We start from the raw sequence: 27,214 nt of genomic DNA on the forward strand, positions 1-27,214 counted from the left end.
TTGTGTAATAAGAATGCAGCATCAGATGAGTATGTGTGATGTTTGCAGATTAAAATTACAGAGAATCTGTATTTAGATTGCAACTATTTTGAATATGATACAAATAAAACTGTAAATAGGATACTGGAATCGAATTATATATAAATTTATAGAGTGATTTTGCGAATGAAACGAGATTGAAGTGTTACTGAGCTGTAGCTGTTTCGTCAAAACAAGATAGCATTATAGGTTACATATTCATTCGCTATGGCACAGTCAACAACTAGTGGAACATCTTCGCGGCGATACATGAGAGACGATGTTAGCGTACCATCTTCGTCACGCTATGTGGATAGCGAGTGGGAAACCAAAGAGGTAAGTGTTTCTTTTTTTCTATTTCATTCATTGTATCTACTCAGAAATATGTTTATCATTTTTTTTGACATTTAATTGACAAGCATGATATCTGTAGGCTTTACGACAAAGAGAACTTGAGGAAGCACGAGCACGAGCAGCTCAAATGGAAAAGACCATGAAGTGGTGGTCTGATTGTACTGCTAATTGGCGAGAGAAGTGGAGTAAAGTACGTAATGAAAGGAATATGGCAAGGGAGGAGGCAAAGATGCTTAGAGCAAAGCTAGAAATTGCAGTAAAAGATGGAAATAGTTATAAACACGAATGCCAGGAGCTTGAATTACAGAATGAACAGTTGAAAAAGGAAATGGAAAAGATACATATGATATTATTGAAACATGCTGGACAATTTGACCAACAGATTTTCACAGTTTTGGAATCAGATCCACAGCTAAAAAGTACATTAGGTGTGGAAGAACTTTTAAAGTTTTATAATAATGTGGAACGTAGTGAGAGCTTAAATTCTCAAAAGGATTTACTTACGTGCAAAGCTCTTGATGAGTCTGGTGTTTGCTTAGCAGGTCATAATATGTTACCAGATAGAGATATTGAAGAGTATGTGTTGCAAGGTGCAGTGCCAAAACATGCTGTAGAATTATACAAAGAGGGTTCTATTAATTCATTGGATAAGGATATTGCAAGATTAGTTGCAGATTCTAGTTCTATAGAAGATAACGTAGAAAAGCACCAGTCTTTGTCTCAGCCATGTGATGATGAATCCTGTTTACAAAAAATATTAATACTTCAGCATAAGTTAGATGAAGCAACAAAAACTATTTCTACAGAAAGAGAGTAAGCATATAAGACAGCATTATTTTACTTGTGATAATATAAATATATCTATATACTTAATTTAAAATTTTTTTGCTAGAGAGAAAAATTCTTTACATCGTGGTATGGAAAAGTTGAAAGCAGAAGTAATACAATTAAGAAAACAGTGTGAAGAATTACAAGAAAATAAAGCTCAGGCTATGAAACATCTACTTGAATTAAAAGATCGGTTTCATATTGAGCTTAGCGATGCACAAGCTGATTTAATTGACGAAGCCTCAAGCAGAGAAGGAATGAACCGTCGTCTATCCGAACTTAGAGCTGAAGTAACTTTATTGCTGCATAAATTTATTAAAAATATACATAATACTATTCGTTTATTTACTGTTAATTATGTAATTTCAGTTAGAAAAGCTTCAAGCAGAAAATGCTGCAGAGTGGGGGAAACGAGAACGTTTAGAAACAGAAAAGATTTCTCTAGAACGAGAAAATAAGCAACTTCGAAATGAAATACGTGATTTACAAGAAAGAATAGAATCTCGACGATCGCGTCCAGTTTCTACAACTGATAGCGATACAAGACAGTTGCAACAAGAATTTTTAGTTAGAAATATGGTTTGTAGATTTCTTCTTTTAATATAAATATAAAATATTTTTATATAGTTTATATTCATCATATAACATTTAAAAATTAGACAATACTAAAAAAATCTTTGGAGGAAAAAACAACAGAACTTTCGCATGCAATAAGAAGATCAGAACAATATGAAGCAGAAGTAAAAAGAGTAAGAGGAAGGGTAGAGGAATTGAAGAGAGAATTGGCTGCAGCTCAGGACGAGGTAGACGCTGCAACTAATAGCGTTCGTAAATTGCAAAGGGCGAATGAGGATCTTTTAGAACAATTAGAATCTGCTAATGTACAGTTGGAGCATTTCCGAAACAGGTAAATGGTAACTCAATTATTCATTAATACTCTGATTTATGCCTCTATTTCATCAATGAAATTGTAGACTACAATATCGATAATTACTTTATTATTAGCACTGATTCGTATGCAGTTGATGTAGGAATGGGAGAACATATAAATGAAAAATTACATGTGACAAACGATAACAAATTATCAGATGGTAAGTTTTAATATTGCATTCTATATCATGGTTTTATAGTGAATATCTCATTAATATTATTGCAGATTACGATTCGCAACAAGCCTAGTATTCGCTAATTTCAATAATTATGTCATACTTTATGTGAGAGTCGAGCATGAGATTTGGAGCGCGAAACAGTAGCTTCTCCCGAAATTCTTCAAAATATACGCACCAGTCGATTCAACAATACTTTTTAATTGTGCAGGACATTAACAATGTGGGCGAGATTAATTTATTGCTTGGGTGAGCTTGAACAATGGAAAATCACTGCCTATTTCAGTATTGTACTATTTTAAATTTTTAAAGATATAGGTTTTGTATCATTCTTTTTTTATTGTATATATTTATATTTTTTTATTTTGAATATTTTTTGTGGATATTTGTAAAAAGCTCACATTCCGATGTATTATTTTTTAAATACTTTTATTGCATGTATATAAATACTGTATATATTTAAATTACGTACATGTAATTACACATTTTGCCTCTTACCTAAAGACTGGTGAAATTAGATGATGAGTACCAAACTGTACCATCTATGATACCTGATATTTATAATTACAAGTTCCACATTGTCACAAATACTTGTAAACTAAGTAAAACACTTACGCGTGTATCTATCTATGTTATGTAGTAATTATTATAATACTTCTAAGTGGAGCTATTATTTAAATTTGCATTTGTCTATAATAGATTAAAAGAAAGATTCGATATATATTTATCACTTGATGTAACGTACGATTGAAGGAAAATAGAGAACAAAACTTTTTATTTGTTTAATACGTGTTTTATTGGTAAAAATGGTGAAATACTAAACTAATGTAGCATTATTAAATCGATATGATCTACATTCAGTGCAATTACCTCAATACAAATGATATAGTATGTATATGTGCGAAAGACAATAGAAGTATGATATATACTCATAAAGTGTGGGAACGATCATAAATATTTGTGTTTGTAATTAATGCAAAAAATAAGAAAGGACAGTCTAAATTGTAATAAAAAATATATCTAATATTAGTAAATTATGGAGTAATGTATGAAAATAAAATGAAGAGGAATATGGAATATATACCTAACATTTCATAGGTGTACCATCAGGATGCGTCGGCAATTTAGGTTTACAGATTTTCGTTCTACCATTAGAACCGTATACGATATTGCAAGAGAATGTGAAATACCCACAAGTAGAACTCTTAGTATAATAGCGATGTTCATATTTTCTTGGATTTCTGTTGTCATCCATTTTACCAGCAAAACTGTTTGTTACTGTATAGTAACTTTGTTTTATTGGAACACTAGTAGTAGACTTAGAATAGTCAGTGGAAAATTGTTGGTTTCGGACTCGGTGGAAGTTATTTCTGTGAGGCTTTTCCTTGTAAGAAACATGATTGTCGGTTAATCTCTCATGATTGGTTTTAAGGGACCTTGTTTCAGAGACTGGTGATCTATTTTCGTGATATGATTCCTGGGGAATCAAGGAAACTGTTTGAGATTGAGATTTTCCATCTCCATGAGATATAGTTTCTTCACCAGCCACAGATTTTACTCTACCGCGGAAGCCAGGTGGTACTGTATATCCAGATAACGACTCTCCTGGCTGAATCACGTCACCAGATTGTGCTGTGTTAGAATTTTGATTCACATGGACGTCGTATTTATTTCCAGTCGCAATATGTATCGTCTGTGATTGATAGTCACTATTATTCTTCTCCATAACATGAGCTTTAGGAAGTTTTGCATTCATGGAAGTTTGCATCTGTGAAGCATCATAATCTTCTCCATCATATTCCTCTTCGTAATCGTAAACAGTATCATCTACTTGTGACTTCTCAGCGGAGTGATTCTGTTTAATATCTCTGCTCTGAGAATTTTCTTTCGTTGCATTGGTAATAACAGTTTTTCGGGAACTCGAACTCGTTTGTAAGCCTTGCTGAGCTTTGTCTTGGTTGTACTCATAATCAATATCAGATGTATTTGTTGCTTCGCCTTTATTTTCCTTTGACACCTGTGGGTTGTATGGTTTGAACGGTTTAAACAGTTCTGTGTCCGTGATATTAAAATTGAAAGGTTTTCTAGAAGTCGCTGCGCCAGAACCTGATCCCGCTTGTGCAGCACCGTTATAAGTAATTCCATATTGGAAGGATCCTTCCAATTGAGACTGAGATTGTCCTCTAAACGTGCCGCTTTGAGCAGAGGCTTGTCCACCTCCGCGGAAAGGTTTTGCATGTCTTTCAACCTTTTCATCAGTCTTAAGATATGGTTGGAAACCAATTTGCGCCTGGCTTGAAGTACTTCCTTCGCCGTTTGCCTGGGCATCTGCCATTCCACCTCTCGAGCTTGCTTGCACTTGAGAATTTGTACCATGATTCCAACCGCTAGTCTGCGCACCCGTTGATGTAGCCCCAGACTCTGAATCTAATTGAACCTGTGTTTGGCTTTTTCCATAACCACCTGTTCCTTGAGCATTACTTGTAGCGCCTTCTTTGCCGCCACTGACTTCAGTTTGAGCACTTTTATTAGCATCACTGCTACCAGCCTGAGCTGAGAATGACCCAGACCCAGTGTATGTACCTGTTACCTGAGATTGAGCTGTACCTTGTGCATATTTTCCTTGAGCTGATGCGCTTGCTTGAGTACCTGAATCAGTTTGCTTCACAGAGCTGGATGCTTGAGAATCAGAGTTCTCATCTTCTTTAGATGGGCCACCACCAGTTTGTTGATAATACTGAGATACTTCGCCCGTGCCTCTGGGGAATCCCATTCCATTTGGATATTGTTCTACTCCAGGATATTGTTGTCCTACAGTTTGACTACTTGGATATTGCCCAGTTCCTTGTGTAATTCCACCTCTTGTCACATCTGGAATGGTTTGACCTTGTTGGCCCTGCCATGTTACAGCACCAGGATACTGGCCTTGTAATGAATAATCTGGAGGAATTACTGCCGAACCAGGCTGTTGAATCACAGTCCCACCGGGATATCTTATATCGTGAGGGTATGATACTCCCGATTGATCGCTCCCAATTCTCTGAGTATTATCAGACCCTGTTTGAATAATGGGAGTACCTGGACCCCTAGTCCCTGGAAGGTGTCCTCCTGGATATAACACTGTACCATCAGGTCCTGTAGGATAACCTCCACGGTAATTCGTACGATCCTCCGTTACGATATGTCCTGTCGTTCCTGGTATCACACTTCCAGGGTAAGTACCAGTTCCTGTTGGTATGGTACCAGGTGCTCCTTGAGGAATTGTTGATCCAGGCACTATTCTCCCTGGATATTGTACAGTTTCTCTCATCTGATTAACTGGAGGAGGAACTCCACTAGGGTAATTAATACCTTGACCACCTGTCGTGGTTCCCTCTGGAATACCAGCAGGTAAAGACCCTGGTACAACTGTACCAGGATACGTAACTCTCATTCCCGGTGTTCCTGTTTTACTATCTGGTGCAATACCGCCAGGATAAATTACACCACCTCCAGTTGTAGGGCCTGGTACATTGCCAGGATAAATTACACCACCTCCGCTTGTAGGGCCTGGAGCACTGCCAGGATATACTGCACCACCTCCAGTTGTAGGGACAAGTACATTGCCAGGATACACTACACCTCCGCCAGTTGTAGTGCCAGGTACACCTCCAGGATATAATACACTACCTCCAGTTGTAGTACCAGGTACACTGCCAGGATAAATTGTACCACCTTCGGTTCTAGTACCAGGTACACTGCCAGGATACACTACACCACCTTCAGTTCTGGTACCGGGTACACTGCCAGGATACACTGCACCACCTCCAGTTGTAGTACCAGGTGCACTGCCAGGATACATTACACCACCTTCAGTTCTGGTACTAGGTACACTGCCTGGATACATTACACCTCCACCAGTTGTAGTGCCAGGTACACCTCCAGGATACAGTACACCACCTCCAGTTGTAGTACCAGGTACACTGCCAGGATAAATTGTACCACCTTCGGTTCTAGTACCAGGTACACTGCCAGGATACACTACACCACCTCCAGTTGTAGTACCAGGTACACTTCCAGGATACATTACACCACCATCAGTTCTGGTACCAGGTACACTGCCAGGATACACTACACCACCTCCAGTTGTAGTACCAGGTACACTGCCAGGATACATTACACCACCTTCAGTTCTGGTACCAGGTGCACTGCCAGGATACACTGCACCACCTCCAGTTGTAGTACCAGGTGCACTGCCAGGATACATTACACCACCTTCAGTTCTGGTACCAGGTACACTGCCTGGATACATTACACCACGCCCAGTTGCAGTACCAGGTACACCTCCTGTATAAGTTACACCATCTCCAATCGTCCCAGGTCCACCACCAGTATAAGTTGCACCATCTCTAGCTGCAGTAGTTCTCGGTATCTCACCACCTTGGTAAGATACACCTTCTCTAATTGTTCCACTACCTGGTATTACACCACCACTCGGTATAAACGAACCTGGGTAAACCTTTCCTCCATCTGTTACAACAGTACCCGGTCGTACACCATTTGAATAAGGTGTACCTTGTGGAGTTCCCGGAGCAATTCTACCAGGATGAACCATAGTACCTCCTGGTTGCCCATTTGAAGGAAAAATGTTGGGATATGTATTAATTCCACCAGTTCCTGGAAGAATACCGATAGAGGTTCGACTAGTGGGTTTATTAAATTATGCCTTCTAGCACTTTATCTCCTACTAGTGTCATCGTACCTGTATAAATTCCGCCTTCAGTTCTCGGAGGAGTAGCTTCAGGGTACCTAGCACCAGTATTCGTGCTTGGAACTTGGACATATCTATCTGGAGAACCCTCGATTGTATATTTAGGGCAATCTTCACATCCAATGCTTCCCATCGACATACTCTGCGCTTGACCCATACCGCGACTTCCACCTGAGGTATTCATGTTTAAATTCCTTCTTTTGCGCTCAAATTAAAAAACAACTCAGTAATGGATACATCTTTTTATATACTCACTGACAACCGCGCGGGAAGACTGTTGGGTAGCTTCAGCTTCGGCTTTACCTTCTTTTTGATCATTGCCAGTATTTAAGTACTGAGACTGTGTCTGTCCACGAAATCTTCCTCGAGGTTGCTGCGCTTGACGTCGTGAACGAGTTCGTTTAATATTTTCGTTAATTTTTTCTCGTTCTTCAAGTGCGATTTCTCTTTTGGCTCGACTTATCAGAGGTGTCAGTACTACGTCAGCTACTCTTCTTATTACGATATCGTTTTCATCTTGTGGAATTACATTAAAAAAGGGGTCTACTGTTTGGTCAACTATTGGTATGTTACTTTGTAGCAAAAGAATTTTGTGCCCCCGACAAAAATCAACTATTCTTCCTCCAGCCATTCGCCATGCCTGTTAGAAAGTCATTTATTATATAGAAGTTAATATTAATTTAAATAATGTTTCATGGCAACATACTTCTAATTTTGTTAAAGCTTCAACAGGTGCATAAAGTACTTGTGTGCGAAATTTATTTTCTGCACCGGTATATTCTGTCAATTTCTCCAAGTAACAATCGTTTTCTTTTTTGCTTTTGTACGCTCTAAATCGCTGTAAAGAAGAATTCAAAATACAAGATTGAATTTTGTATAATTTTTATAAGAAGATTTTATATGTATTACCGTGTCATAGTCAGTGAATATTAATTGTTTCTCTGTTGAATGTTTACTAGCAGCAGAAGACTTGAAATCATCCTGAATGGAGCGGTCAAAGCGCGTTTTCTCCTGCGAGCAAATCATTAACCATTGTATTTCTTGCAGAAAATTAAGATCTTCTTAAGTAAAATTACAAATTGATAATACATATTCCACAAAAAGAAGAAAACAAAGGAAAAATTGAAACGGAAGAATTAAGAATGGGCTGAGCTATTTCCTATCGACTTATCTCACGAACTTTGATCTTCAAATCTTTCTCCCAAGTGGCTCTAATCACTAACACTTCGTTTGAATGTATTCATAAATTTAGCTAGTAACACGAGAATGGAGAGAAAGCAAGCGAATCGATCAACAGTGTAGATTACTCGTATAAATAAATTAAACCGTTCATCATTGATACAGTATAGTTAAACATAAACACAATTTGGGACTGTTCCATATCCATAACACTCTTCAGATAAACGTAACAGGTCTTGCACAGTCTGGAACATCTCAGGATTCCTTTAGCAAATCGTTATATCAATAAAAATTGTAACAAGAGGAAGACAACTCACATAGTACTGAGAAAACGTCGTTCCCGCGGAGAAGATCAAGATGGCAAGGATCAGCCGCATGGCTCGAGCCTGCTTTGGGATCCTCTCTGTGACTGTTTGCTTCAGTTCGCCGATGATCCTGCTTAGTCAATCTCCCGACTCCCACCTCGTCGACCCTTCTTCCTCTTCTTTGGCTTGTGCTCGATTTTGCGAAGTGATGAAGATGTACGTGGATTTGGATTAAAGCGAGGAAGGGGAAGCGACGATTTGATAGGAGAAATTCTGAGAAGCGCGGGTATGTAAATCGTGATGTAAGTGCGTCTGCACTGTTGTAAGTGTTACGTTATCGCGCGTTGTCTCGCGATGTTCTGATCATATTACCGGGACGTGTCTCTGAACGTCTTCGGAATAAAATATCTAAGCAGAAATGGAGGTGAAAGAAGAGCGAATTACATTTTTTGAGATATGAGGAGACACGCGTGGGAGAGTTAGCGCAAATCTTTGAATAGACTACTCAAAACAATTAATCATACATTTGATAATTCATTATTGTATTAGGTAGATATTTTCTCTGTTTCTCATTTCTTCATTCGTGGATGTTAGCTATTTTCTTGCTGTCGTTCCCAATGACGTACTATTGAAAATAGTTTTGGATAAGAATAATCAGTGTTCCTATACCATTTCACTTTCTGAGACGCAAATATCTTTCTAATCGTGAACGATATCGCCTAAAGTCAGCTTATGCGGCCATCATCATCGGCTGACTAAGATAGATGCTCTCCCCTTCGTTGCCCTAATTATTATGGATGCCAATTGGTAAATACAGCAAAGTCGTTGTTTGTTCTGCTTCGAGTTTCTATTTAACTATCGTCGTACGGTTCATCGATTCTCTAATTAGATCAATGAGTAAAACCAATGGGGATTTCAACGGAGTCTTTTATGCAAATTCGCGTGTCGTAACTCTAGATCTAGAATCGGGTTGTACGATGATTGGAAATATGGGCCGAATAGAATAAATTCATAACAGAAGCTACTATTGTATAGTAATACTACAGGGTGACACCAAAAGCAGTACCCTCAATTCAGTACTTTTCTTCTCTTCCTAAGGATGAAAGATCGTATAAATTCTTCTTTTCCGAGATATTTAAATAAATATCTTAAATATAAACAATACTTGCTTCACATCGAGGTTTCATGGACTATCCAAAACGATCCAATCACTTTGCAAAATATATTATAGCCCTCTTTAAATAAAGGGATGATCCAATATAGCTGCAAATAGAATTTGGGATTCATAAATTTCTTTTTTATAGTTTTCTGAAAAATGTGTAAAGATAAATAATATTAACATTACCTTAAGATTTGTATAAAAAACTGTATACTATGTAGTTAAGGAGTCAACTCTGACAAAAGAAATGGTGAACAGAGAATAGAATTTTGAACATCGATATGTGCGTGTAGCGATATGTATATTTTTTCGTTGTAATAGACAAGATTTTTACAATTCGTAGAAAAAGATTGGTAAAATGGTTCTTAGGCACTCTGGTGTACAAATGGCACGTTACATACGGTAAAACAACAGTCATATTAAACTGTGCTAATCAAAAGGACTAATTCTAAGTACTAATACGTAATGTAAGGGAATGCTATTTACAACGTGTTACTCACACGACTATACATGTCATATTACATCTCGGGATCCCTATGTTCGATCTATAGATCGGTGACTAGGACACGCGCACATAAGAGTACGCCCTCGCTCCAGGTTAACTCAAAACACATCTTCTAATGTACGACTTTACTCTGACGAAAGAATTGATAAACTACGTGAAACCTTTATTATAACCGTCGCTGTTCGAATTTCTGCGCAACCATAACGTTTTTGAGGGTCTCTATACCAAGCTGAAGGAGTACACAATTCTTTCAAAAGCTAATTGATTCTTTGGAAGACCATTTAAAGTCACTGAAAAACTGACTTAGAAATAAGTGGTTTAGTACGCGACTAACAGAAATTCGCAGGTTGCGCTTTAGAACAGCGAAACGGATTGGACTAGTTTACACTCGGATCTTTACCAGTGGTCGGTAACAGATCGTAAACGAAGAAAAGAAATTCTTAATTGTACAAGCAGCCACTAGAGGGCTGACGAGCTGCGCATGGCAGCCGATTTTGTTCGCGTAACTTCGAATCACAGACGATACGCGTTCGCATTTAGAAACGCGTTTTAATGCCTTAAAATATAAAACTATTTTCTTAGACGTACGTTTTACAGCAAATATGACACCCGAAAATACAGTTATCCACGTCGTTGTCGTTTAAACGGCCACTTTGGTCGTCATTCAGTACTTCATTTTACTGAATACGCAACTTCCGTCACTTTACTTCACTTCCGCCCAACTTGTGAATTTGACCACCGTAGTGGAGAGTTTCCAATCGAGGAAGCAGTTCGACTGTAGTTTGAATCGCGATTTTCTAAAATAAAGTGCTCGAAAGTGTGATTTCTCGCGTGGACAGTGATTCAATTATAAATATAAGTATCTATGATTCGATTGGTGTTCGTTGGCGATCCACGACTAGGTGCACGTTAACTTCAGTGATCAAAGAATTTCTAGCTGCCTGGAAGAGCTTCGAGAACATCGTTTCGTCTAAATCTAAGGTAAGTACTCATATAGGCACTGCATTTCACTCCAGATTAATTGACTACTTTTGTTCCTTAACTCCTTGCCTTACGATTCTTTTTGGGCTGCGCGAATCAGAATTAATTCATAGAAAAGTAAGTTATATGAATTAAAATAGAGAAACAATAGTTAAGAATAGGTCAAGCTATTAACTTTTCAAAAATTCTATGCTTTTTTTTTGGTTAAGTTCAAAGACTATTTCTGTATTTGAATAAACATAACATAATTTGTTTAATGAGTATGATTCGTCGTCATAAGGCAAGGGGTTAACATATCACGAGACATGTCTTTAAAAGAATGTGCAACTACACGAACATTATTCATAAGGCACGACACTAGGAATCTCGTTAATTCGTTTTATCGTTATTATGACTATGTGCTAGATGGTCCCTAATTAGGAAGGTGTATGGAATAATATTTGTCACGTAATCTTTGTCGATCGGGCTCACTTGCGTTACCGAAACTGATTCTACATTTTCTATAAAAATGATTGTTCGTCGCTTGAAAGGCGCCATATTAACTAGGACGATAGAATTTCAAACATCTCCCCCTAAAAACTTAACTGACTTACTTCAATATTGACAGGAATGACACTAGTTACTAGTAAATAATGACATCTTGACGTCTTTACGAGTCGATGGTTTAGCATTTCGTCTTCAGGTTCAGATGAAAATTCTCCCAACGCGTATTCAACACTCCGTAGGAATAATGTAGTCTTTGGTGTGCTATGAAATTGACTGTTTTATCTACACTGAACGGAAATATTTCTGTAAGGCAAAACGATATAATTTTCACATTGTCGAAAAATTTGAGTTTTTGCCTTAATATCTGGCTGCAAAATAAAATCCATATTTTTCCGTACTTTAAAATAAAAAGAACAGTAACCTGCAAATGCTAAAATAAACACCATTGTATTTAACATCTAACTTATATCGTTTTGCTTTACAACCACACTCTCTTCACCAAAAAATAACCATTTCTCTGCGATATTCCAACATTTAGTCGATAAAGTAGACTTCTACGCGACACAAGTCAATAAAGCAGAGTTCTACGCGATCGCCAGATTGAGAGTCATGGTAGTAGGTCTAGAGAACGCGGACGATCTCGTAGGATCGGAGAAATCAAAGCTACTAGCCGAGTTTTGGCTATCGTTATTAAAGCGACTAAGGTGTTCCGGATTAGGAGATATAACAGACGTTCTGATGACCATTCTGGACATACAGTCCGAATCGTTGGTCAGATTATCTGGTGTTTTCCTCCCACGTTCTTCGATCGGCGTTTTCTCCCTGCAGGAACGCTTCGATGGCGGAGGCACCGCTTCCGGTATCCTCGTGTGCCTGATGATCGCGGAGAACGCTGAAGACGAGTTTCTTTGGTCGCGATTCAGGCCCAGCCGCGGGACTATGACGCTGGTAGGGGATGCTGTGACGCATGGGGTCGTTTGCAGTCTGTTCAACGATGGTGAGAGGCTCGTGCATGGTTTCGTTGACGGTGGCGTCGGTTTCTGATCGTTGCTATCCGATTTCTCTCCGGATGATCGATGGTGTGCTCGCATGCACGACGATTCCTCGTGTTTGTAGAGATACGACTTCAGCGCGAACGCCTTCCCGCAACGACCACATACGTGGGGTTTGGTGTTCGAGTGCGTTTGAATGTGAGCTCGCAGGTTTGACTTGTCTGCGAACGCCTTGTTGCAGATTGTGCACTTGAAGGGTTTCTCACCTGATGGAAGAGAGAAAGAATTTTATTAGAGGATGAAAAGAGAATTATAATATCAATCGAACATCGATTCATAAGTGTTTTCAGCTAATAAATTATTCCCGCCACATGTTGAATAAACCAGGTACTTCGGGTAAATGAAGTCCTACTATACACAACTCCAAACACCCCAAGACTTGTTTCTCCTCAGTTAAATAAATCCTCTCAGCTTTACAATCGCTCCAATTCTACACCCCACTCCAAAAGGATTAGTTCCACCCTCCATTTACATAACTACCCTTCAATTAAATCCATACCAGTCACGTCTAAATACCCTTTCTCCATCCTCACCTGTATGCGTGCGTATGTGTCCCTGCAACAGCCACGGCCTGGAGAAACACTTGCCACAATAATGGCACTTGCACCCCTGGTTATGCGTCCTCACGTGCATGCTGAACGCTGGCATGCTGACGTAGACCTTGTCACAGTGTGGACATCTTCTCGCCTTCTTGTCCCCCAAAGACCTGTGCGTTTGCCTGTGTCTGGCCAGGTTCGAGGACGTGGAATACTTCTTCCCACAGTCAGGACACTCGTGGTCCTCGCTGTCCTCAGACTTAGAAGTCTCCGTGGACGTCGAGGTGGTCCTCCGACTCTGCGGTATAGCCGATGGTACAGGCGCTGGTTCCAATTCGCCCTTGTCCATCGAGTTATCAGAGACCTCTAGGCTCCGTCGTTCCTCTTGCAAGCGAGAGTGAGCATGGCTGGTCACGTGGACGCCCAGCATTGTGCTCCTCTCCGAGTGACTCTGCAGGATCTCTCGTTCGCTCTCGATCCTCTCGAAGAACAGCCTCGTCCTCTCGCCTAGGGATTGCTCGTCCTCCAGGGTCCTCGGGTGGTCCTGGAACTGCGGCTCTGACTGCCTCGATCGCTGAACTATCGTTCTGCCACATTTCTCAGCGAACTGGCTGCACCTTGGCGAGGGTGGCCGATAGATCACGGTGCTAGGGTGGATTAGGGTGCCAGCAGCCGCGGCTAGGCTCACTTCCGCTAGTTTCGTCAGGTTGTACAGTTCCTCTGGACACTCTGACGAAGTCTCACTGCCACACTCGCTGGCGCCATCGGAGGTCGGGTGGTTTCCACTGTAGTCGGCTAGCCTGACGCCTCTTTCTGGGCTGAAATCTGTGGGAGACATGGAGAATCAGAGATCTGAGGCTTTCATGGTTCAGGGACATAGAGTTTTCATTCTTGAGGCTTTTGGGAGTAAGCCATATCCTTTAGGAAGAGTTTGAAAAAGTGTTTCCCCACTATTGGAGTTAGCTTCATCAGAAGGTCTAGCAAAATGGGTTCTCTCTTTCAAAAGGATTCTTCCAAAGGGACTCTTCCACAAGGACATAGTTTATTCCTAAAAATTTCAACAGTGAAAATGATATGGCGAATGTTAAAATCGGTGATAAAATCTCCTCCGTCCTCCCACCCTCTTAGGCGAGGAGTCTATATTCGAAGCCGCGAGATGATACTTCGAACGATACGTCAGCGTCGTGGAGCATCGCGTTCTACAATGAAATTTAGAGACAGACAAATTGCGGCACGTGGAATCGTTTATCATCGTTAACGAAGGTTTCTGCAGTTCGGAAGCTTCTGGCGGCCGTCCAGGGGCCTCGTGATCGGAATGATAGAAGTTTCGATTGATACCTCTTGTTATATCTGGTTATGTACCATTGAAAGAAGATACTCTAGCTTCCCATAGATAAAGGATCTCTATGGAATTATTTAAATGGGTGGCGTAGAGCTTAGCGGAAGTATTGAAAATCTGTGTACATTCGATCAAAGGAGACAGCTTCTATAGAAGTTAATGTTAGTTATTTCTAGAAAGCATGATCACTTTGAAAAATTAAAAATTCAATTATTTAATGTCATATATTCCCACTCAGAAAATTCTAAGAAAATATCGATTTCAACATACCCATGACGAAGGATCTCTCCATTGTTTTATCCCAAAGTTTAACTCACAAGAGGCAGATATATTCTAATCATCATTCCAAATCTAATTACTCATATTTGCTCCTAATTTTCTCATTCTAAACGCATAATTCGCGACTACTCGTCACGCTAAACGAATTTTTTCCAAACACACTTGACCAAACGTTTATATTTACGACACCGCGGTATCGAGGCGTCTCGAGGAGCACCTTCGCGAGTACCGCCTGCTCTGTTTTTGGGGAGAACGGAAATAGAGTAGCTATCTCTTCCTCTCTCTCTATCCCATGGTCCCCTCTCTCTCCTGCCCGCGTATTTTCTGCGTATTCCTGAGCGTACGTGTGTAGAAGTCGCGTTTGCACGAAAGCTTGGAGGGGTTGACGGCATCGCGACGGTATGCGCCGCGTGAGCCTCGTGACGCATCTAGCGTCTCCTATTCTTGAATCCGCCACGATGTGCCACCTTAATCACGAAGCAACGACCAGCGAATTTTCCTTGGCTCGCGCTCGAGGGGACCAGAGCGCGCGGAAATTTCGCCGAACTCGCGTTGCCATTAATGGGAGCTCCGACGCTGACCTTCGGCATTATCTCTAACAGCCTCTCGTTACCAGAGACCACGAACCCACTAAACCTACAGTTTCCTCGATCAAACGAAAACCTCGTCCCAAGGACCATCGCTTTAACCAAAATAGTACGATCAAGAACGACCTCTTCGCTCTTTAAAATCCAGCTAGCACGTCGAGCGCCGTGAAAAATCCTGGCACCGAATATTCGAGAGGTCGTTCGAGAGTCTAATTACGAAAGCAAACGTACCTCTTCCGGCCCCGTCGAACTCCTCCTCGACCCCGTTGTATCGACGATGGGTGATCAGAAAAGCTCTCGGCATTTTCTTCCTCTGTGGTCCACTCAGTCTGTTCCCCGAACCACACAAACCATACCTCGGTGGTAGGCGCCACTGTCACACACGATCACTGATCCAGAGGATGGCTCGTCGCGGTCCGTAACGTAGGCGAGACCCGAGACGACTGGTTGCTCGCGGTTTTGGGAAACTGTCCTCGCGTCTGCCCCTGTACCTGTCGCGGGGGTGCGTGCGCCTCGAGGATTTCGGGCGTAATAGTTGCTCCGGCTAAGATTCGGGGCTACATATAGGAGCGCAGCCTCCCTCGCCCTCCACCGCCGTCCCGTCATCGTCCTCTTCTTCTTCTTCTTCTTCAGCTGCTGCGCGCCGCGGCTGCACGCGCTCAGAAGGGTGCCCGACTGGCTCGTGTGTCGTGTCGGCCGCCTCTGTTTGCGTGGTGGCGAAGTGTGCGACCACCGTATGCACACGTCCGTGTCGCTTTTTCGATTTCTGCGTACAACACGGGGACAATGTGCTTGTAGACGCTGCGCGCCGGCGTGCACCCGACGTAAGCTCCTGCCGATGGATGCTAATGATTCTTGGGCACCTTTGCTTGGGGGGCCACGTGGGATGGTACGCGTGGAGTTTGATGATAGATCGGAGGATAGTGGAGAATTAGGGTATTGTTGACTCGTGTTCGGTTGTAACTGGAGATGGAGTAGTTTTATTTTATTCGAGATTATTTTGGGTTGCTCTTGGCTTTATTTATTTTTTTGTGTTATGTTTGAAGTAAAAGGAATCTTAGAAAAAAGATTTCTTAGTTTAAAATTTATGTACTTATGTATTTTCAATTTATTTTGATTAGAAACTTCGCACAAGTTTTCACTCACTTGAAGGAGATTCCTCTCTCCTTTTTCTTTTCTTAGGACAGAATGGCAGCGATGATATTAACGTACTTACTTCGATAGATCTCCGAGTTTTATTGATATTACTTTGGAACAGAATATTTAGTGGCATTTCCTGTAGATAAACCAACACGTACCGTGGCTGCGTTCAGTTTACCTTCCTCCACGTGTTTCAACCCACGTCAAAGAAAAAATAAATCTTCGTAACGCTTTCTTACAAACACGAGCAATCCAGCTAACAAGAGGAGCCAGAAAAAATGTTAGAGCTCGAAGCCACCCAGCGCGACCTGAATCTTTAAGTTCCCGAAAAACGTCGAATTTTAAGCTACTCAGTTTTCACTTAGATCACAATTCTCTATGTTCTACGCGCCATTTTAGTTCTAAAACAACTTTTCTTGAAAATCGTTTGAAAGCTTCTTCAGTCTTCTTGTGTTCTACTCGTTTCGCTTGGTTTACGACGTACCCATCTGTTGTACCTTAAAATGACTCCAAGGTTGGTGGACGTGCTCAGACATGGTTGATATGGATATTCCAAACGTTTTGGTGAATCCTGCCGATGGTAAACACTGATCTTTCTTTAGTACAAGTGATATGTTGTCGCCAGATTTCGACGACCTTCCAGAATAAGTATCTTGGGGATTCCAAAACTCTATTCTTATATTTAAAGTGTCAGCTTTGATTTATGTGTATGTTTACAATAAGTGAATATGAAAATAGTGAATATAGTTTAGTGACAATTTTTGCAATTTAAAAAGTTTCAAATATTCAAATTTTATTTCGGTTTGGTAGTTCCATGACCCACATATCGGCCAGGGCAACTTGAACAATGATCTCTAAAGATACTTTCATTACCTTCTAATTCAGCTTTGAATGAAGAATGTGTAGATCTCGAGCATGAAATACTGTCCTCACTTATTTCACTCGACACTTTTAAGAATGTTTGAAATTATTAGAGAAACGATAAAGAAGAATGAGACCCATAAACACTACTTCCTTCTAACATATTTAGAAACTAAATTCACGGAAGCCAAACATTCGTCAACACGATAAAGCATCTCCAAAAGAAACGAGCAAATCGCCGACAATGAAGTCCGTGCCACTGGCAAATGAAAGGATAAGCATTCTATTTTGGTGCGGGGTCCCCTCTGTTGGTGGACACATTTTGTGGGATCGACGGCACGCGTCCGATGTTCATTAACTGCCATCGGACCGCGAAACGTAGAGAAGGGACGAGAGGGAAGTGTGTCGCGGCTTCTTTGGGTCCTCACGGAGGGAGCGGAAAAAAGAGAAGGGTCGAGGAAAAAGCGCAAAGATGGTAAACGCGATTCATCAGGACTGGCGGACCTTTTTGCTCTACCAGTTGAGTGAAACTTCCTCGAAATCTGGTCATCGGACACACAGACACTAAGGAAAAGGATGAGTGGCACGCGCACGATTTCTTGAAAGTCTTCTAAAATCTTGAAATTAGTCCACAGAGTTGGTAAATAGATTGTTAGAGATTTCTTCACCCTCCAAATACTATAAAACATAGGTTTCGATATTTAATAGAATTTTATACATTATATGGACTCTGTATATCTTAATTCTTGCATATTGTAATTTTCCACAAATGCATAAAGAGCTGCAGTCTACTGATAAATAAAAATTGAAATCGACTAGGTACCAACAGGGACAAGATTTAATTTCCACAGCCATATAAGGTTCCCATACTCCACAGCTCACATCGCAAAACCATCATATTATACTTTAACAAAGCCTAGATATCATAGATCTGCCTCTGTGATATTCACTACAGCTCTATAAATAGCGTAACGTTATTAATAATGTTTCGCGCTCCTTTCAGCCATTCTCAATCAATTATACATCCCCCTATGCGTCTAACAATAGACACGAAGTTTTCTTAAACGAAACTTCGCTGACCATCAGTTTCTTTTCACAAAGCCCAGATACTTGATGAACGAATTCCATCGGTTCTCTATGATCTCTTGTTTCGACACACGCGTGCAGAAGTCACGTCGGCGCCAATCGGCCCTCGCGGCGGGAGGGAAAAGGGGGAGGCAAATGGAAACCGAGGTTTTCTGGGCAAGTGCATCGTGAACGGCGTCGACCGTGCAAACAGAGGCTATGCAGGCAGCGGGCTTTTTGGTCGGCGATTGAATGAATGCCACGCGGGTTAGTCAGCGTCGCGGTGCTAAATTCGGAGGACGCCTGGCGTCGTTCCAGAAGAACCACCCAGCGCACCAACCTGCTTCTATCGTGTACAGCCACCAATGGAACCGCGCGAGACCGACGCCGTTTTCGTATTTTCGCCTGCCACCTTCCTTCGTCCATCAACCGATCCTCGAGCATCTTCTGCCCCGTTGTCTCGAAAAATGCGAGGCGTCTGTAGTCTTTGACGCATTCACGCTTCTTTGGACAGTGGAAGATTCACGCTTTGGTCGTCTTGAAGGTTGTCCTGGGGTATTTTAGTATGCAGCAGGTTCTGAAGTCGGTGAAGGAAAGCTTGATTAGAAGGGTTAGTATCGCAGTTTTATTTTGGATTGGTTAAGATTAGAAATTAGACTTGAAGAGACTCTGTACAGAATTCTTTTTCTATAGTTACATAGACTCGGCTCTGATATATTCTCTATAATTTTGATACTGTTACTTTGTTAGAGCATTCAAATTCTGGAGCTGTCGAGCTCTAAGAACCCAACTATAATCGCACTGGAGAGTCAGTTATTTATTCCAGCAACTGAAATCTGAATATACGATTATTTGAATTTTCAAATATTTGAAAATTTGAATTTCTTCTATGCAGAAAGCAAACGTTAAGCAAAGATTAAGAATAGTCTTATGCAACTGTACTCCTACAAGAAAGTTTTAACTGTAACCGGTTACTACAGCGATGATCTCCAAAGCGATTCAAAGAGAACAGGTGTCTCAGTAGCGCCTATCGCAATCGCGGCGGTATCGACGTTGCCCCTAAAAATAAAGTCACGAGTTGTGGCTTAGCATCTCCCAACTGACGCAACAACCGACACTCGCCAAAAGCTTTTCTCATCGGCGACGGTGTTCGTCCTGATACAAATTACTCTCAAGTCAACTTCTAAACCGATAAACGTAAATGGACAAACCTCAGCCGACTCCAGTCCTGTCATGCTCAACCAAAGACAGTAACACTGCAAGAGTCCGATTTTGCATTTGGTAGAAAGAGTACGCAGCATTCTGTGCCTCTGTCTATCGAATGCAAAATCGAACTCTCGCAGTGGTCCTGTTTTTCGTTCAGCATGACTAGTACTAGATTCGACTGTGGACAGACGATTCTACAGGTGCCTGAGAGCGCCTCGCCGATGGGACGTGTCGCGTAAAGCCGCGTATTTTCGGCGCGGTTGGAGCAGCTCCAGGTGCGGAGGAGGAAGTGCGTATAAAGCGTCACGAGGAGCTGGATGGATCTATCGCGTAGACCACGTGCACAGCAATTATTCGTCGAAACGGGATGGGGAACTTCGACGTGGCTATAGACGGATCGCTCGATTCAATTTAGCGACAGCGTAACCTTTCGATTTGACGCACTCGATTACTTTTGTGGAGCCTCGCTGCGCCAACCGGGGGTAGATAGTGGGCGGTGTAGGTCTCTTGAGGGACGTTCGCTTGTAAAACTGGTCGTTCAGTTTTGCGAGAGCTGTTCAAGCGATTCATGCGACTGATTTGGAGTTTTTTAATGTAGATATCGTGGTTCTTGGAATTGGTTGAGGATTTTTCTTGCTATATGAGATTTTTTAAGATATCTGTATGATGTATGAGTAAAGATAATGAGAGATGGATGGGTGTTAAGTGGTATTTTAATTTGCTTAACATTTTTGTTAAATACATGAATATTTGGTGAGTTATTTCTTGAGAGAAATTAGTAGCTGGATAGAACTAGATATTCTTCCTTGTTTCAATTTAAACTAGTCGCATCTAGAATAACGTGAGGTAATTCCATTAGTGGAATTTATTAGTATCTACTTTGACAAACATTTATAGTAATACGTTTAATGTATGTACCTACATGTATATGTAGAATGAGAGTGCAGTCATAAATTTAATTGGAATGTTGATTTAGCTATCGCTACACATACAGAAGATCCACTTGTATTTAGAATGTCTGTACCTCAGATTTCCAGTTTCATCAAAGACATATCTAACGAATAGTGAAATGAATTAGAATAAAATTAGATACACAGAATTTCTCCCCATAATTTTCATTTCTCTCATTACTTTCTTACCTTTTCACTTGCGCCTGTGCCAAGACATTCCACGCTATGAGCTCTCCATTAATAACCAACCGCGAGCCTATACCGAGACAGCATTATATCTACAGGATGTTTCGTAGTAGAATTGTATTTAAGGTACGACAATTATAACAGAACTCACAGCTTCTATAAGTTTACCTATCTTTAGACAAATGGAGTAAATTTTACACTGAACACAATTTCTACACTAACTCATCTCTTAATAGTACTATTAACAGATGACAGTCTTTCCAAATTAATTCAACCCCGCATTCTAACTCATCTAGAATCTAGATAACAAAATTGTTGCAAGATGAACTTTCGTCTTCAAAACACCCACACTAAACCATCCTCTATCTCACAAATATCCCCAACTGCTCATCAGACTCGTGCCAAGCAGGGTAGAAGACCGGTAGCCTGAAAAAAGGATGTGTTTTTTTTTCGCCCCGATAAGGGGAACAGAGTCATTAAGCGTGATCCCGCTCGGTGAAAAATAAATGCTCCAGTAGGAGCGTGCGTATCGTCCTCTCGAAAAGTATCCGGAAACGCCTGGTTCTTCTTATAAATCAGCGTCGGTACACTCCCTCTTTCCACGGCCGTGTCATTTAGCGAGAAGTTTCTGCCGCAGGAAAAAAAAGGGGAAAGCACGCGATCGCTATTTAGAAAACCCTCGTAGGTGGGTGGCTTTTTAGCCGTGGTATATACCGACGCAGGGAGAGAGGGCTTCGACTTCGCTGCTCGGCCTCGGCATGGGGTTGCCGTGCTATTTTCAGGCCGGTGGCTCGATGCAGCTGTCGTGTTCTTCGGGTAAACCACCTCTCTCCTATTCCACGGTCACTCGCGGGACAAGGTAAAATCGTGCAGATCGGAATTCTCGAATTCACCATCCGAGAATTCGCTGGGGATGACGCGTCCCCGCTAATTCTATTTTCTAAATCCAATTGTCGCTGGCTCTTCCAGTTTATCACTTTTCGTGGAAATCTTTTTCCTTCGTACTCTTCCACTGTTTAGGTTCGTCGATGCTCTTCGGATCGTTCTTTGTTCTTTTTCACTTTTCCGTGTTCCTTCGTTTTGTTTGACTCATTCCGTGACTGAACTCCAGCTTTCCTATTAATCATTGAGTTGAGAGTGACGTGTAGGGTATTTTTAACGCGCTCTTAACTTCGACCTTTTTATCTCTCATTGTGGCTGTAAGGAGTACTATCCAAACGAGGCGATCGTTATAAAATTCAGGAGGAAAAGGCGAAATAGTAACACGAATATTGTATCTATTTGTATAGTATTAAATGAAAGGACTTTCTTCACTTGTTCAGTGTCCAAGTATATATTCTTCGTGCTCGTTATTTTCTCATTTCGATAAATTCTTGCGTTCCTATTCGAAAGGGTTGAACAGGCTAGTAATAATGTATCTCACAGACCAGGGCTGCAAAATTTCCCCTTCTGATACCTAATTCAATTCGAAATATTCAGTTCTGGTATTTTGATGTTTCGTTACCAAGGGGACGAAAATATGATGGAACGAGAAGCATTTAATGGATCGCCTCCAGCAAGGGCAGGGGGAAGGAACGCATGCTGGAGAATGGAAGACGTGGTTGAAGGGAAGATGACAAGATTCGAAGTTCTTGGCCCCGTGCCAGATGAGATTTCCAGCCGTCTACGTGTACTTCCAACTTTCATCCGTCTCTTCTTCTAGCCGTCTCTAAGACCTAGGGTGCAACGACACCGGTTCTTAGATGACAATTTTCTATTTACAGTGGCTGACTCATTGCGCGACTACTCCTTCTACGCGAACAATTCGTTTGTTGCGGTTCCTAATCCGCGACAATTCTGGGATTCTCGAAAATGCATTGAAACCATCCAACACCTCTATAACTCATCACTTAAGACAATCAGTGGGTCTATGGCACCTTCCTTATATTATATAGAGTGATCAGTTTAACTGGAAACCCTCTAATAAGTGTTGGCAGCACTTACAATGCTACAGCATTTATAATAAATGCTGCCAACACTCGAAGGATTTCCAGTTAAATTGATCACCCTGTACAGTCAACTATAGAGACAATGTGAAGAGTTGTATCAGATAATTCAATCTTGACTACTTAAATATTGTTTATTAAAGGAAATCTTGTCAAATTAACTCTGTATATATACCATTCTCTTGAGAATATTCAAATTAATAATGAGTTTGCAATTGTGTGACTATAATGAAATGGATCGACTAACACGACAAGTTCATGATTCACCAGAGAGAAAGAGTGGACTGAACACAGTCAAAAAAAGAGGTCGAAAGAGTATCAAAGGCAAAAAAATCCCGACCGGAACGACCCTTAATTTAGTTTCGGGTGCAAGAGGTTAACACAGGGTGGGGACATCCGTGGAAGTGGCTCCACGAGGGGAGAGCACCGTCGTCGGAGCACGTTGGCTCATGTTTGAAGGAATGTCTTTGGATATAAAGGGAGACAGTTCCTTCCGGAGACAGCAGCCGCCTGTTTCACCCCTCCCACTCCGATTTATTCCCTCCTTCTCTGGATTATTCCCCCCTGCGACAGGATTCCTCGTCACTTTACTGCTTATTAATTTTTCTTAATTTTTAATCAACTCTTTACTTGATAAGAACTTGTCAATTTTTAGAAAAGAACTTGTTTCTTCGTTCAGCGTTAATTTTTAGCTGTTTTACACTCTTCTCAGGATTAAGAAAGGTATTAAAAGGAATAGAAGCCATGATTAGACTTCAAAAATCCGTCCCTAAAATTAGTTGAGGATCTATATTCTTCAAAATTTATCTTCTACATTTTACCAAAAGACAAGACAGTGTGATAAAATCTCACCGCAATTTAGAGCCATCTTAGTAGCTCCTAAGTGGTCTGCTGCACTTTAAAAAGCTTCCATTCCCCATTAGAATTCATAAATAATAAATCAAAATTCTGCTCTTGTACCTACACCCTACATTTCACTCAGAAACACCTTCGAAAGAGGATCATATCTTAATCATCCGCCTTCAACATTAAATATTAAAAAATCACTCATTACGAATCCCCTGGACCTCAGAACAATGAAATCATCGAGGGTAAAGGAAGCGTAGCGATCCTACGATTAACTGCACGCCGAGGAGTCCACGGGACGGCGTTGCAGGTGGTAAGCAGGCATGCAAATCCAAACAGGGTCACGCACACGAGCACGTGCTCGCGTTTTGCATAAGCCTCCACAAAAGCTGGTGGCGATCAGCTGGCTCGCTTGCCCCCTCCCTCGCCCCTCTTATCTCGTTCGCGTAACGTAAGAGAAAAAGGAGGAATTAAGGGAGGATAAAACTGAGCACCCCCTTCGTCTGCGCCCGCATCCTGTGTGCCAGCACGGTGTGCTTTCGTAAAAACCGGCCCGACGACGTCGGTTTCCATTCAAAATGCGCGAGTCACGGGGGCTCATTCACAAATTTCACGACGAAATCCTACACTCGGAACGGACCGTCTGCGATCTTGATCGTGAAGAGGGGCAACGAGGAAGAGGGAGGAATGGTGGGGAACGAAGGAGGGTAGGAGACCGCGGGTACGTTACTTTTTCCTCGGTACCATTCGTCCCCGAATTACAGCGCAATTTTTGTTTCGCGATGAAAGAGCTGGAGTGCAGGCGATGCACGGTGCATTTAAATTCGAACGGTACGCGCGCTGCACTCGTGTCTTCGGGGGTGATCAGCTGATTCGGGATGGGGGACTTTAAAGGGTCTTTGGAAGTGACTGAAGGGGAAGATAATTTGTGTATAGCTGGTTTTAATATTGAGAGGGTTGTATTAAGAGGCGATAAACGATGCTGTTGTAATTAAATTGTTGCATTATATTATAACTATTACAAGTTACCTCTCTTCAAATATTTTTATAGAAGTCTCTTACTTTTTGTGAAATATTTACCATAAATCACAGAAATCGACCAGTCTGCATGGCAGAGGCACGCTTAATGACCCTGTACATTATTGCTCATTCGGTACGCGAAGAACGTTGATGACTTCCGTTCCGGACATGGCAGCTCGAAGGACGAGCCGTTAACGTCTGACAGATCCCGTTTGATGATTGTTCGATGGAGCGTCTGCTTCCCAATGGATACATCTCCTGTTGCAGTAGGTGGTTCTCCTATTGCCTCGCGTACAGGACCACGTGCCACCCTGATCCTCCCCCGGTTTGATTCTCTTTCTTCCATTGCCGTCGTCCAGACGGCTTCAAGGAGGAGATGAAAAAATGAAGGGGGACGGAAGAAGAGGAAGTGGACTAGACGATGAGGGACGCCGAGGTCGTAGTCCTGAACACTTTGTCGATGGATTCATGGAACTCGCCCCTTCCATGCTCAACCACCCTCGCTGCTTTCAATCAGTTCGTTAAACGAATGTTTGGACGTATTTAAAAGACGCGATGAATATAGGTCTATATTCGAAATTAAGTTTATGAGGAATAATGGATGTACGAGTAAGGAGCTCATAGAGATTGGGAGACATATTTTTGAGTCTAATTTGAGACCTATCAGAAGTGAGAGTAAAATAAAATCGAAGATTAAATATAGTCTATAGTATATAGTATGTATAATAATTAAAATTAATTGAATTTTATGGAAAGAAAAGAGGGACCCCCAGATACATGAAATACTGGCTACTGAAAGTATTGAAAAAGAAGCGTAGGAACTTATTCAATAGGCAGTAATACACTAAAGTTATCGATACTTTGATATCGTAAAAGGTTCAATGGTCACCCCCACTCAGAATTGTACAGTGGAAAAGCTTGTAGGAGGGGTTAAAGGGCAAGAGGGTCGCAGACACCGAATCTCCAGCGGGAACGGGCACGCGACCGACACGCGCCCTTCTTCCCTCTCTTTCCCTCGTGTTTCCCCTCTTTCGTCGCTTCTTTTTCCACCGCAGCTTCCCTCTGCACGCACATGCATTCATCTCTTGCCACTATCGTCTTGGGTTTACGCGCGCGTATGGGACGAAAGGCTGATGGCCTACTTGTGAGATTTAAGCTAGTGTAATTTGAAATTAGTCGAGGGCTGTTTATTACAGCTGGTCGTATGGAGAACATGAAGAGCCACGCGACATGCATTCCCATTTTTTATGTCTATTATATGAATATTATTTTATCGACTTAAGTTAAAATACTTCACTTTAAAATTAGTTAGCGTATGAGTCATTTTAGCAATCTTCTAAGTATTTAGAATAAAAATAGGACTGATGTTATTCAAGATATCGATGATTGATGATTATTATTTGGTTCTGATTCTTGAAGTTTTATTTCTAGTCTGGGGAGGATGTTATTTATTCTGACCTTCTATTATAGGGCAGTAGATTTTTAATTACTTAGATGTATAATAAAAAATTGTATGCTTTCTAGTTCTTTTCTCGAGATTACTGCACAGTAGCTTTTTACTGTGCGGCCTCCTGATGTCACAATTAAGTTATCTGCATTGAGGGCTTAAACGAATTAAGATTAGGCAGGTTTCTAAGCTCCATTCATGCACCAGCTCTCCTTCCATATCATCAAAAATCCTGTACCTCGACAAGTGACCTTCTGGACTTGCAGCTCATTCAGATTTTCTCCTTCTAGTGGCCCATTGAAAAATCCAGGCGCTACTAGAGGCTCACGTATCACCTTATCTCACTTCTTTAACCTGTATCGCTAATGACGAACATTCCACCGTGGGAAGAATTCCCTTTTCTCCTTTTTTTAAAAGAGAGAAATCAGAAATTAAGAAAATTTAGTAAAACTTAACAAAAATTAGTACCTATGATTATGCTTGCGCTCTTCTTGAAAATTCTTTCTTTTTTCCATTGTCCCTAGTTTCACAATGAATAGTTCTTTTAGGAAATCACAATGTCCTCCGAACCTGTTGTCATAAACAAATTCCCCGAGTATTGATTAAGGTCGACGAAGACGAAAATGCAATCTGTGGTCGTAACGAGGGAAATCGGACGTCTCTAAGTATAGCTCTTATTTGCATGCGGATCAGGGACGGATCGGATCGGGTTGCCAAGCTGCCACAGCGTGCAAAGTCCCCGAGGCTCGAAGGACCAAATTTTCAATCCACTGTTTCCCTTTTATTGAGACCCTTCGAACAAACATATCACTCGATTTCAATCTCTCCTCTCAATCCTAGTAAAACAAATGATAAGATACCTCTCTCCAAATGCAACACTTCCTCCCAACTTCTTTTTCATAAAAAAAGAATCAAGTTTAATTGAAAAGGTCTCGGCGACCATTTACATTAACCACTTTGACGATTACGAACTTGGCAATGCTCTGAAAGAAGCGCCAACGTTGCACAACGAGATTCCTCCCTTCGATCCAGGAATACTAATCG

At 41.3% G+C, this 27,214-nt stretch overlaps 3 protein-coding genes and 1 long non-coding RNA gene across 6 annotated transcripts; 1 reads left to right on the top strand and 3 right to left on the bottom strand.

Moving 5' to 3' along the window:
• Nucleotides 1-71: 71 nt before the first annotated feature.
• Nucleotides 72-3,376, top strand: LOC143188188 (coiled-coil domain-containing protein 102A). 3 transcript variants are annotated; one of them, XM_076392302.1, is made up of 8 exons: nucleotides 72-354; nucleotides 452-800; nucleotides 912-1,185; nucleotides 1,265-1,490; nucleotides 1,570-1,779; nucleotides 1,860-2,107; nucleotides 2,206-2,291; nucleotides 2,357-3,376. In XM_076392302.1, the coding sequence occupies exons 1-8, from the start codon at nucleotides 247-249 to the stop codon at nucleotides 2,377-2,379; spliced, it is 1,524 nt and encodes a 507-aa protein (XP_076248417.1). In that variant the 5' UTR covers nucleotides 72-246; the 3' UTR covers nucleotides 2,380-3,376. The 3 variants fall into 3 exon arrangements, with proteins under 3 accessions (XP_076248417.1, XP_076248418.1, XP_076248416.1); XM_076392303.1 differs by having other exon boundaries at nucleotides 915-1,185; XM_076392301.1 differs by having other exon boundaries at nucleotides 452-1,185.
• LOC143188365 (uncharacterized) lies at nucleotides 3,211-8,612 on the bottom strand. Its single transcript, XM_076392574.1, has 6 exons — nucleotides 8,553-8,612; nucleotides 7,966-8,067; nucleotides 7,763-7,894; nucleotides 7,312-7,696; nucleotides 7,048-7,227; nucleotides 3,211-6,962 (listed from the first exon to the last, which is right to left on the bottom strand). Exons 1-6 carry the CDS (start codon nucleotides 8,610-8,612, stop codon nucleotides 3,391-3,393), a joined length of 4,431 nt encoding a protein of 1,476 aa, XP_076248689.1. The 3' UTR covers nucleotides 3,211-3,390.
• Nucleotides 8,613-12,242: 3,630 nt separating this feature from the next.
• Nucleotides 12,243-15,829, bottom strand: LOC143185162 (uncharacterized). The gene is made up of 3 exons (XM_076387923.1): nucleotides 15,696-15,829; nucleotides 13,257-14,084; nucleotides 12,243-12,929 (listed from the first exon to the last, which is right to left on the bottom strand). The coding sequence occupies exons 1-3, from the start codon at nucleotides 15,766-15,768 to the stop codon at nucleotides 12,256-12,258; spliced, it is 1,575 nt and encodes a 524-aa protein (XP_076244038.1). The 5' UTR covers nucleotides 15,769-15,829; the 3' UTR covers nucleotides 12,243-12,255.
• Nucleotides 15,830-26,828: 10,999 nt separating this feature from the next.
• On the bottom strand, nucleotides 26,829-27,162 carry LOC143188534 (uncharacterized). The gene is made up of 2 exons (XR_013003539.1): nucleotides 27,031-27,162; nucleotides 26,829-26,962 (listed from the first exon to the last, which is right to left on the bottom strand). It is a non-coding gene; the product is annotated as an uncharacterized LOC143188534 (long non-coding RNA).
• Nucleotides 27,163-27,214: the final 52 nt, after the last annotated feature.

The sequence above is a fragment of the Calliopsis andreniformis genome, chromosome 2, assembly GCF_051401765.1.
Source record: "Calliopsis andreniformis isolate RMS-2024a chromosome 2, iyCalAndr_principal, whole genome shotgun sequence".
Lineage (NCBI taxonomy): Eukaryota > Metazoa > Arthropoda > Insecta > Hymenoptera > Andrenidae > Calliopsis > Calliopsis andreniformis.

Coding starts and splice junctions, on each gene's coding strand:
- LOC143188188 (XM_076392301.1), top strand. CDS start 247: ATGGCACAGTCAACAACTAGTGGAACATCTTCGCGGCGATACATGAGA. Junction 1,780..1,859: donor AATTTTTAGTTAGAAATATG/GTTTGTAGATTT, acceptor TTTAAAAATTAG/ACAATACTAAAAAAATCTTT. Junction 2,292..2,356: donor CGATAACAAATTATCAGATG/GTAAGTTTTAAT, acceptor ATATTATTGCAG/ATTACGATTCGCAACAAGCC.
- LOC143188365 (XM_076392574.1), bottom strand. CDS start 8,612: ATGCGGCTGATCCTTGCCATCTTGATCTTCTCCGCGGGAACGACGTTT. Junction 8,068..8,552: donor CGACGTTTTCTCAGTACTAT/GTGAGTTGTCTT, acceptor ATTTGCTCGCAG/GAGAAAACGCGCTTTGACCG. Junction 7,228..7,311: donor GTCTTCCCGCGCGGTTGTCA/GTGAGTATATAA, acceptor TGAATACCTCAG/GTGGAAGTCGCGGTATGGGT.
- LOC143185162 (XM_076387923.1), bottom strand. CDS start 15,768: ATGCCGAGAGCTTTTCTGATCACCCATCGTCGATACAACGGGGTCGAG. Junction 14,085..15,695: donor GTTCGACGGGGCCGGAAGAG/GTACGTTTGCTT, acceptor TGTCTCCCACAG/ATTTCAGCCCAGAAAGAGGC. Junction 12,930..13,256: donor ACACATACGCACGCATACAG/GTGAGGATGGAG, acceptor CTCTTCCATCAG/GTGAGAAACCCTTCAAGTGC.